Source organism: Sinohyriopsis cumingii, unplaced genomic scaffold, assembly GCF_028554795.1.
Source record: "Sinohyriopsis cumingii isolate HCF-2022 unplaced genomic scaffold, ASM2855479v2 utg000695l, whole genome shotgun sequence".
In the NCBI taxonomy this organism is placed as follows: Eukaryota; Metazoa; Mollusca; class Bivalvia; order Unionida; family Unionidae; genus Sinohyriopsis; species Sinohyriopsis cumingii.
In genome coordinates, this window is record NW_028315924.1 from 4,249,830 (window position 1) to 4,262,286 (window position 12,457).

At 31.5% G+C, this 12,457-nt stretch overlaps 1 protein-coding gene across 3 annotated transcripts in view; it reads right to left on the reverse strand.

The window, feature by feature from the left end:
- The window catches only part of LOC149773305 (uncharacterized), a 127,462-nt gene that overhangs the window by 8,303 nt on the left and 106,702 nt on the right, over nucleotides 1-12,457 (reverse strand). Inside the window, exon 6 of one of the 3 annotated variants that reach the window (XM_089946525.1) lies at nucleotides 7,498-9,400. The exons of the other annotated variants lie outside the window; for them this stretch is intronic. Within the exon in view, the coding sequence (XP_089802651.1) occupies nucleotides 9,172-9,400 (229 nt within the window). The 3' untranslated portion in view covers nucleotides 7,498-9,171. Of the gene's footprint in view, nucleotides 1-7,497; nucleotides 9,401-12,457 lie in introns of those variants that run through there. 3 annotated transcript variants of the gene reach the window in all.

A 12,457-nucleotide genomic window follows, 5' to 3' on the forward strand; every position in this document is an offset into this window, starting at 1 on the left:
TTTGGTACATTTATGGGAGATTCAAGTAATATCAATGATCCCATTATACAAGCTGGATTCTATTTTTTCCCGTACAATTTATCCCTGGTATACAGTAACATTGTGTACACAGTATTCTTGTATGGTTCCCAGAACACTATGTATGTGTGTATGTATGTATGTATGCATGCATGTCTGTCTGTATGTATGTATGTATGTATGTATGCATGTGTGTGTGTATGTGTGCATGCGTGAGTGCGTGCATGCATGCATGGATGTATGTATGTATGCATGTGTGTATGACTGTATGTATGTATGTATGTATGTATGTATGTATGCATGCATGCATGGATTTATGTATGACTGTATGTATGTATGTATGTATGTCTATGTGTGTGTGTGTGTGTGTATGTCACTAGTAAATATCGTTTCATCAGATCTTTATCAAATATAAACGACTAGCAGTTTCAATTAAGAACAAGTCAAGACAACAATGGCTAAATATATAATACATTTTATTGAAATGTGGAAACTAAAAAATATACAAGTAGAAAATACAAAGTGATAAATTTAATAAATTAAGATAATTTCAGTATTTGAGAGCTTACTCATATAAAGGTCCAGTTAATTTGTAATGATTGAGAGACATATCACATAAATATTTCAGAAAATTGCAAATGATGCTGACTTGAATCTTTTTAGCATCTCTACTCACTTATAGGTAATTACATAGATGATTAATACTAAGGGCATTTACACAGGTAATTACATTTTTGGAGAGAATGAGACTTAACCAGAATCACAGCCCCTAAATATAACAGTAAATAAAGTTATACTCCTCTATCACTGACATACAATTATTAAATTTATGGAGAGAATTTAGAAAATTTATATACAAATTTATGTTCTGTTTTAAAACATAAATACCTTACCACCTGAAATAACTATGTTTAGCCCTATAATAGTTACTTCATTTAATATCCAAAGTGACCCATATCCTAGAAAAATGAATCCTTATTAAATATTAGCTTTGAAGCCCTTGAATACCACCGGAAACAGTTTTGTTCTAATGAAGTGTATCAATTCAAATTATGGTTCAATCTTCCTGGCTGTAGAATCATAAAACATAGCTGATTATAGCTTAAAGTGTAAAATTTTAGGTGGTCTTACGTGGATACAGCATGAACAATATATCCATATAACAATATAAAACCATTTTAATGGCAATCCAAATTTTCAAAAATAATTGCAACTTTTTGGGTTTCCTTTACTCACCCACATATATTTCCATTCTTACTTACACAAGATATTTTCGGAAGACAATAATATTAAGTTACTGATTTTTCTTATCAAACTAAAAGATCAGAAAGTATACTATTGTTACCAAAATAAAACAGAATACTTAAAAAATACGAAAGGATTTTGAGACATTTGGACAGGCATCAAGTCAGTTCAGAATTTCACACCATAACTTATTTTTCTTATGTAATATAAAATACAGGTTTGGGGTAGTGTATTTAATATACAAAATATGCGCTCTTTACATTTTTGGAACAAATTTTGTTTACACACTGAAAGTTTATCATCACATACACTGTTTGTATATGCAAACATTATATACTATGGAACACACAACATTGCAAGAATATTAATTTACCAAGTAAGGAACAAGCTTTAAAGACACTTGGATCACAATAAATGCATGATTACAACTCAGAAAACAATACAATGTTTCAATCATAGCGTTGCGATGTCTGCAGTGTGATAGTTTATAGTGTCATCTAGTCTTGTGGTATCATGCCGCAGGCATGTATCATGATGTCCCATCCAGTCACATTATTGTGATACCTGGCCGACCAGTCCTAATACTAATCTCTTATTGCTGATCGCCAAGCGAGGCAGCTGTTAGTACCATTTTGTGTAAGTCTTCGGTATGACTTGACTGGAGTTTGAACCTGTGACCGCTCATATCCGAGGTGGATGCTCTAACCACTTAGGCTACTGGTCACAATATAAATAGTGCCATCTGAAAACCCCATGAAAATAGTCAAAAAGTTAATTTTGTTTGCAGTGTCCAATGGTAAATTATCTAGATATACCACTGACCACACAGTATTACTGAACTGGCATTTTACAAGCTATTTTTATCAATCAGTTCTCCGAATGATTGTTAGAGAGCATACATTTTTGACATCATATTTACTTCAACTTTATTTGTAACTCTAACTCTATATACTTAAACAGATCATTACACTGGCAATACTTTATGATAGATATGGAACTTTATTGTCTTAGTGATGACAATATACTGAAAGCTGATTTCTAAATGTGGAATAATATGTGTTTCTTTTTAAATGAGAACTGGTTGGATACCATTATTGTTTATATTTTTCTTTGTAGCAACAATTATGGGTAAAATATTATATACAAGTTTCTTCAGTGTCCACAATGTGCATGAGAAAATTAATCATTTGGATGAAAAGTTACTGGACCAAATAAAAACAGAAAATGATCAATAAGGGTTGGATTTGTTTAAGAAAAATTAAAGTGCATTAAAAATAAATAATAATAATAATAATAATAATAATAATGAGGACTTTGTATAGCGCCTTAGCGCTTTACAACATTAGACAACACTTATAACATAAAAAAACAGAAGCCAATAATATCAGACAGAGCGCGTTTTACAAATACTTGTTCTTTTAATGGTATATTACTAGAGTTCTCTTAGTGCAAAAAGTCTTGTACAATATTGGTATCAGTAATCAAAGACAAAAGTGTCAATAAATTTAACAAACATCAAGATAAGAAAAATAAAAATTCCAATGTTCATTTATAGTAAATTAAAATAAGCAAAAGTGTGACGTGATGTGATTTTTATTTTTAACTTAGCTTCAACAATTTTTCAGTCATATCGCTATGATGTCTGCAATGTGGCAGTTTATAGTGATGTCTAGCACTGGGGCATCATGCCGCAGACATGTAGCATGATGTCCCACCCAGTTACATTATACTGACACCAGGCCGACCAGTCCTAACACTAACCTCTTAATGCTGAATGCCAAGCGAGGCAGCTGTTAGTACCATTTTTTAAGTCTCTGGTATGACTCGGCTGGGGATCGAACCCACGACCTCCTGCATCCAAGGCGGATGCTCTAACCACTATGCCAACGGAGCGGTCAAAAGTGTGACACTTCCGCTATCAATAATTCTACTAATTAGCATTACTGGGAAAACTTGTTCAGTCCGTGACCTCAAACACTGTATAAAAAGAAGGTAATAAATTAAAAAAATAAAATAAAAAATTTGGTAACAGATCAGCACAAAGTTTATGCTCCATTGCATGTTTTTTTATATTATACTTATTGAAATATTCATATTTCCTAATCAATATACATGGATATTAATTCCATTAATAACATTTCTCTATTAATGTCTTATCAAGAGTTTATTACAGAAAGCTTTTAAAATTTTTTTGCTATTCTGTGTGGATTTCAATGAGTTTCCAAGGTATTTAAAATCTGTTACAAATAGTCTGATGAAAATTTAATGAACATAACTAAAACATATCCCCAGATAAAAAAACCCACAAAAAACACTCTTAGTACATATACTAAACTCACACAGTTGCCATTTTATTCTCAAACTTTACTTAGTGCAAGAATAAAAAAGAATTCACATTTCACTAAAGACTGAATGCTGATTTGTTACTATATATAAGAAGCAAAAAATACAATAACATACAATAGGTATATTTCAAAAACTATATAGGTATATATACAAAACTATGTTATAATATTATGAATTAAGAAAAACATATAATTGTGTGTGTATCTGTAGATAACAATCTTAATTGGTCTATTTACATTAAACATGTTTTTAAAAAAGGTTAATTCTTATATATGGCTACTGAGGAAAATCAAAACATACATTCCTCTTTAGTATAGGGTCATCTTTTATAAAAGTTATAATCAGCCATATCTGGACTATTGTGATGTAATTTGGGTACTACCTCTAATTAATACATAAAAAATTAAAACATAAAAATTTTGAGACTCCAAATGAAGGTATGCCATTTAATTCTTGATTAATGTACATACAATTTCCAGGATGAAATAAATAATATCACGATTTTAACATGAAAAAATATAAGTAAAATATTCTTGGAAAATTTATATATAAAGTATCCTGAAAAGCCATTCCTGTCTAAATAAGCAATATCTTTCAACAAAGAAATGCTGATGGTACTCCAAATTTAAGGTCCATAAGAAGCAAACGTTACATTATAACAACTGTTCAAAAAAGGTGTTCAATATACTGGTCCACTCGTATGGAACAACATTCCCAGTGACATAAGGCAGGCTACTAGTGTTTTTTCTTTTCATAATCGATGCCTCAAAATGGATGAAATCTTTAGACAACTGAACAGTTCTAGTAATATAAATACCACCTGCTTTTATGTACTTCTGCATCATTTCCACAGCTGAATTTTTCAATGCAGGATCATAGTTTACATTTTATATATGTGTATGTTTTCACAGATGCCTGTGCATATGTTGCAGGTTTGATACTTTCATTTTTATAATCACTTAAATATTTAGTGTCAAGCCAAATTTATTACATCATACTGTATACATTGTACATGACATCTAGAAGGCCTCAAGGCAGATTAGTTCTGTACCTAATTATGTTACCTTCTGAAAATAAATCATAATTATTATTACTATGACCAAAGTATGAGAAAATAAGACTCATTCCTATTTTGGAGTCTTCCTCATTTCTTGTGTTCCTATTGTAAGTCTGCAGACATGTTTTATGTTGTACTTATATATTATTCAAGAGAAAAAATATTTGTTTGGATTAATCAGTGGAATTAGAAAGTACTCTTCATTTGGACTATAATATTATTCTGGAACTGTTGTGAATTATTCAAAGGTGTTTTGGACAATGCCATTTTGACAATGTCATGATTCTTGGCAGACCAGTAGATTTCCAATTCTGAAATTTAAATGGGACTTTTCATTCTTTTGGACTTTAACAGAACATTTTCAGAATTATTTTGGATTCACTTGATGATCATGTAAGCTCCTCTCATATTTTCATTTATACTTTTATAATTAAATTGTTTATTAAGTTTTAAAAAAATTGCTGATTTTGCTTCTTTTCACAATTTAAAGACCATAGAGTTGTAACAATTGCATAAATTTTTAATTTTCTTTATGAGGTGTTATGTATATACAAGTATTTAATTTCAATTATTGTGCTTAACTTTTGTCCATGATTGTGGATTGAGTTTTGCGTGTGTTCTGATTTTCGTAATGCTTGTAACTTTCAAAAAAGTTGTTTAAAGATATCTGAGTCCAAGGTCAAGCTTTATTTATAAACTTAGCATGTTCTGGATGCAAACTGGTGACGCACATCCTGGGCATGTCATTGTATCTTAGGTCAAGTGAAATCAGTATACAAAAGTATTCATTCCTATTTTAAGTTTAGTCTGTGGAATCTTTTATTGTTGTGTTCATTGGAATTACAAAGTGTTCATTAATGTTTTGGAGCAAAATACTACTTTTGTAAAATTGTGAATTCAAAGACATTCTGGATTATATCATTGTAATACACAAAGACTGTTGGCACATACAATTATTTCAAGCCTAATGGTACATCAGTACATCCAAGATTTTATTTGGTAGATATTTTACTTGTGAACGTGACAGAAAACTTAGGAATATTTGGGATTTAATTCATAATACTACAAGTTCCTCTTAAAATGTTTACTTTGTAACGTAGAAAAAAACACACACTTATTTGTTGATTTCAACAAACTTGTTGGTTTCACTTCTTTCAGTTACTTCAGTTAAGACCATAGAGTCATAAACAATGAGTTTTATGGATACAAAGATACCTTATATCAGATTCTAAAGGTACAGTCTCTAGTAGTGTTACACAATCATTATATTCGATGCAATGAATACTTAGTTTGTGAATGCTATTATTCAATACTTGATATGCTGTACAATATTACAATATATTTCCCATATCCTTTAATTTTTAAAACTAAAAATATGATCAGAAAACATCTTTTATGAAACTGACAAAAGCTGAAAGTGCTGCATTTTTAATGATTAATTTGGTGTTTAATTGATATTTTTCTAAGGATCAATTAAACAAATCAGATATGTTATATATATCTTCTGTACAAATGTAAATTATTTCTGTCAATAAAACATGGACTAATCCAGATTCAGGGTAATTACCTCAACATGTATACACTACAATTAGCTATCGTATTACACCGAGATTCTAAGTTATATATGTATATACCAATATGACTGATTAAACTTATAAAGTAAATGAATATAACTCATCATGTATTGCTCATAATTGAGTGAGACCTTGTGTTTGCTTTTTGATCACAAACCAAACCCATTTGAACAAGTCCTCAATAATCCTAAATCAGTATTTTAGTCCAAAGAAGTCAAGAAGCACTTCAGAATAATGATTCCTCTTGAATTATATCCAGTCACAACAGTACATGATTCCAGTGACTGAACTTAAAACAGGATTGAATAATTGTTTACCAAAGCATTTATAAATACAAACCTCACCTGACCTGTAATGTAGTAGATTTTCCCACAAAACCCTCAAATTATTTCTAATGGAAAAATGATAATATATTATAAACAAGTTCAGGCCCTGAACTTAACGTTTAGTAGACATATCATTTACCATGTACAATTATGATAAAAACAGGAAAAATAAACATGACACATCAGGTAGGCCAAAGCTACGAGCAATCATGGGCAAAGGTCAGGCACACAATAAAAATTAAATAACACAACAATAGTATGTAACTTTCTGTTTCCAAAAGTAAGACAGGCAACTTCCTGAATGTTTATATTATGGAGTAATAACATTAAAAATATTTCTTTTGACTTGGTTTATAACTTTATGCAGCCAGGTTTTTAACCCTTGCTTTGTCATTTGCATATAAGAAAATACAGACATGTTAAAAAAGGACATTTTAAGATATAATGAGTAACTTAAAGGTCATATAAGGTCATATATGCTGATTTATGCTAATACTATGTTTTAGTCTCCCTTACCTATAAACCCCATTTTTCTTGTTATAAAATGATAATACACAGGTTAATAATAACTGCATTTAAAGCTGTGAACATTACAAAAGTGAATGCAGGTATTTACCTGCCCCTGATATGCCTTAGGAAATGACATATCACAAAGGCCATGCTATTGTAGAGATTATAGTGTAGAGGATTTTGCAATATCAATATGGGATGGCTTCCAAGTCATACATAAATGCATTATTATTGTAAAAATATCAATGTTTTTAGTCATTTAAAATTAAACTTAATACATTTCATTTAATACAGCAGTTGTCAAAAACAGTGCTGCATTTTCAGAAAAAACTAAAACACTTAACAAAATATAAAAAATTGTATATATATATATATATATATATATATATATATATATATATATATACAATCAACACAATAATAAGGCAGAGGTATGATAAGAATATATAAAAAAAATATCACAGTTGTGCTGTCCATAGTACATCATAAAATATAAACAATAATACCATTTACTAAGGAGGCCCAAGAGAGCCCTTCTTGCTCCACTGGCTGTCCTGGAATATATATGCCTATAACAATGATCTAATGGCACCAATTTTTCAATCTAGCCAGTTTATGGCTTGCTAAAACGATTAGTCCATACCAATATTTTTCAATGCAGATTCTATAAGAGTTATTTTAACTTGAAATCAAATAAAGAAATAAACATTATGCTGTACATCGGCACTGAAATTAAATTTAGTTGTGTTATAACTCAAAAATATTATCATTAATCTTTGCACAAATGAATTAAAAATATCCAGCCCATTGTATATTCTTAGTGCTTACTTCTCTAAGATGTAGCATTATTGCAGTAATGTAAATGAAACTATTACATTCCTGGTCAATATCTGAAAAAATGCTGGTACTATTTTTCATTCCAACCAACTCTTTGTTATAAAAAATATATCTCTGTCCTTTCAAACAGCTAAGTGTTCAAATTCATTTTCTCGTCAGTGAAAGTGCAACTAATACTGTCACTAGGTTAATAAACAATTTCATCTTGACTATTTTGCACTGGCCACTACCACACAATAAACTGGCAAAGTATAGAAAATTGCTTTTAAAACCTCAGGTATTGTGATTTTGGTTACCTTGACATCAGCATCTTTTGTAAGCAAAAGTAGTCCTAATCACACATAGTCAGTGCAAATGTTTGTCTACAATAAGACTTAATCTACTGGTATGTTCCATAGGGACAGTACTCACTGGCACTCAGTTTAAAGAATATGATAAAATTAGTAACAATCTGTTGTGCCTTAAAACAAGTTAAAATTATTATGGATATTCAAAGTAATTATGTTTAAGTGAGGCCAAAACAAACAAAAAAAATGTGTTTTCGTTGCACTGGTAAAAATAAGGTAAACAGATCAGTTGACCGGTATATATCCTTCTGTACTATTAATATGAAAGTTTTATTATTTTCTACATGAGCAAATCAAATCTGTGTAATGCTTGCTAAATGCAAGCTCTGTCACAGATAGCTAAAATAGCTGTTAAATAATTGCTAGCAACTTATTTAAGGAATTATCCTACATTAAACTCTTGCTATAACCAACCCTGATATAATGAACCACTCAAGAAAAAAAAACTTTGTTATTATGAATCCCTTGGCATAGTGAATACCAACATGGGACGCCAGATATCACTGACACAAAAAGAGATATTCTGTTAATATCACATTTGTTGGTATAATGAACAATTGTTATGTACCCCAAAATCATTTTATATAGCAAGGGACTATTGTATCAAGGTCTGTTCTAGGATGAATGAGTGTGCATTAATGCTAATTTCTAACAAATTGCACTGAAAAAACCCAAACAATGCTCAAAGAGTGCATCACATTTTTCAAACCCTACTGTGATGACTTCATTAAATCCCTCCTTGATTTAGAAAATGTCATCAATAACCCAAACTAGTTTTCTGCAACAAGAACCTTAATAAAACATACTATGTCACTGTAAATGATGCAGAAATCCAAGAAATTCTCTTTTTTAAATTTTTTCCCCCAACCCATTAAAGCGATGATACTAAAGCTGCTATGAATAGGCCCTAGTTAAACTTCGTTCCTGGAATGGCTTCTGGAGACTTTCTTTTTTATTGTTTCTTCTGCTGCTTCTTCAGCAGACTTTTCCAGATTCAGTTTGTCCTTATTCTTTTTCTTCTTTTTCTTTCTGGGTTCCTTCAATTCAACAGTTTCACCTGAAGTTACACCTTTGACAGGAGGCAGCTTGGTAGCTAAGGGATGAACTTTGTTTTTAGTTTCTGTATAAAATGTTGGGGTTCTGGAAATGAAGAATTCTAATCTCAGTGGCATTTAACTAGTACCTTATCACTGGGTCACACATATATGTTTAAAAAAGAATGCCCTTAATGGAATTGACACTTTACTGGCTGACAGGAATTTTCAGGAATTCAAGATAAGACCATTTCTTACTGCTGGCATTAATTTCCAGGAATTCAAGATAAGATCATTTCTTTCCTTTAAATGCAGTCTTCAAAACATCTTTGATGTTCTTCAGGGATAACAATATTTTTAAATTAGCTACTGTGTTGGTCATATCAGGTGTCAACTTGGCACAATTTTCATTCAGGACAAGGAAGATATCGTACAAAGCCTTTCAATGAAAACCTCATGACAATATCACCATTTATTCCGGATAAATGCGATAACAAGATTTTCAAGATGACTACTGACAGGCATAGTGAATGCCTGAATAGCACAATTAGGACCAACTAGACATAATAACAAGCTGTTTAGTAAAGTCCCCATGTTGATATATGACCATCCATTTAGGAGTAGATGGACAGATGATAGAAAACATACCATTCCATCAGCTCTTCGAGTCTATGACCTATGTATATTGTTAATACACTGGGCTAACTTGTTTTGCAAGGGAAAATGTAACAGATGTCATTACATTGGGAAATGTCAGAGCTAAAACTTTTCAATTTAATTCAGGCAACATTCAGATAATGAAGTACAATGATAATATAATATAGTTGTGGTGAGTTTAATTATACTGTAACATTTAAGATTATAAGTACATTGGGACTGGCTGTGTGTCATACATGAGGAATTAAACCATGTTATAATGTACTCAAAGATTTTTATGGAAATACCTGCATCATCAAAGACATAGTCACTATTCACTATTTATTTATTTTCCATGGTTGATGAAGTTCCTACCTGTGACAACCATGACTCAAGTATACTGGTAAATAATCTTAAGATGACCCTGCAAGAATATTTTCCTGTGGTCGCCACAAAAATTCATAATGTTCTAGTCAGTAACTTAGGTGTCCAAATATGTTGCAGCTGTGAGAGAACATTACACAGCAGGGTTGGAACAAACATTTGCACCACTGTTTAAGCCTATATATAAAATTGAGGAAGAGGTAAGGAAAGTTAGAGAAGTTACTTCAGTGATGGTGTGAACAGAAGAATTGGGTCCAGTTCTCAGAACAGAAGATAACAGAGATTCCAGAAAGGTACCAAAGAGCTTGTTAGAAATATCAGAGATGAAATTGAGAATCTTCTACGAACATCATCAATTATGTATAAGTCAATGTTGAGAACAGATCTGCAAAATTCTAAGAAGCAGGTCACCAGTGGATCTTTGAAAATCCCATAAGGACTGCTTTTAACTTACTCCCTTAATGGAAAGAGTACTTTGAATAGAAAAGCACTATCGAATATAAAAGACGTATGAATCAAGTGTGTATAAAGGGAATTACTGGGCTTACAAAGCTACCTGCAAACTGTTTGATATTTATAACATAATACTTAAAACAGGAGAAGATAAAAGACATTAAGAAAGGCAATAATATGCTTGTAGCTTTTGTAAAAGAAAAAGACAAGGAAAGACGAGGGAATGACCGTATGCACATTGATCGAAATCTCAACCATGTCTTGAATCTGTACCATCATACCTGTCATGAAGATACATTTATACCACCATGCAAAGATTTATATATACCTCCATTGGGAAAACTTTCCCATGCCCAAGCACATTCAATAACACAGAAAGAAGAGCAACTGGCATACATGCAGTGGCAACAAGAATTTACTGAATTGCTGAAAGAACAAAAAGAAACAAACATATAGCTAGTGGATCCTTCTACATCCGTACCAAAAGAAGGACATTTAGAATCCAAGCCCAAGACAAACAAAACTATGTATTGCCCACACTGAAACAGCAAGCCATTGTATCATCCCAAACTGAAACATCTGCACCCACACTGCAACAAGAAAGACATCCATCAACACCAATAAAGACATTTTGCTCCCACACCAGAATAACAACCAATATTTACATCCAATGGAAAGAATGAGAACCTGGCATGGATCACAAATGCTACATGCATCAATTTACCAAAGAACTAAAGTAACCAAAAGTAGAAAACTTTGGTGGACTGTGAGACCCTCATGTGGTTGCTCACCAATGACATCATGGACCTAAAATATCCAGCCTATTGTACGTTCTTAGTGTTTACTTCTGTGAAACGTAGCATTATAGCGGTATTGTAAATGGAACTGTTATACTGCATTACTGGTCAATAGCTGCAAAAATGCTCATACTATTTTTCATTCCAAACAACTCTTTTTATATAAAATACGTATCTGTCCTTTCAAAACAGCTCAGTGGAACACAATTTGTGCAAATTCATTTTCTTATCCGTGACAGTGCAACTAATACTGTCACTAAGTTAAGAAAACAATTTCATCTTGACTATCTGCACTGCACACTCAGTTTAAAGAATATAATAAATTTTGTAACAATCTGTTGTGCCTTAAAACAAGTAGTTCAAGTTATTAAGGATACCCAAAGTAACTATGTTTAAGTGAATTTGTGGTTAAATTATAAAGAAATATTGAATTTATCTGAAAGTAAGCACACTACATCTTAGTACCAGAAGATAGATATGACACTGATGATGAAAAGTCAGTAGACTAGATGAAGGATGGAGACAATGTACCAGCTCATATTACACTACCATCAATATACCGTACATAGATACAATTATGACCTCATATTTAGAATTTCATCAACCGGCATTTCATTCACTCATATATTATCACCAATTATATAAGGATTGAAGAACCATTCAAGTAGCTAAATATCCTTTAGAATGATTTAAATTTGTTTAAATTTCAATTACCCTAATGTCAATGGTTCAGTACTTGATATCATCACCATCACATGTCAACTGATATACAATTATAGACAGAAACCAATAAGACGAAAACAAACAAACAAAAATGTGCTTTCGTAGCACTGGTAAAAATAGGGTAAACAGATCAGTTGACCAGTATATATCCTTCTGTACTCTTAAGATGA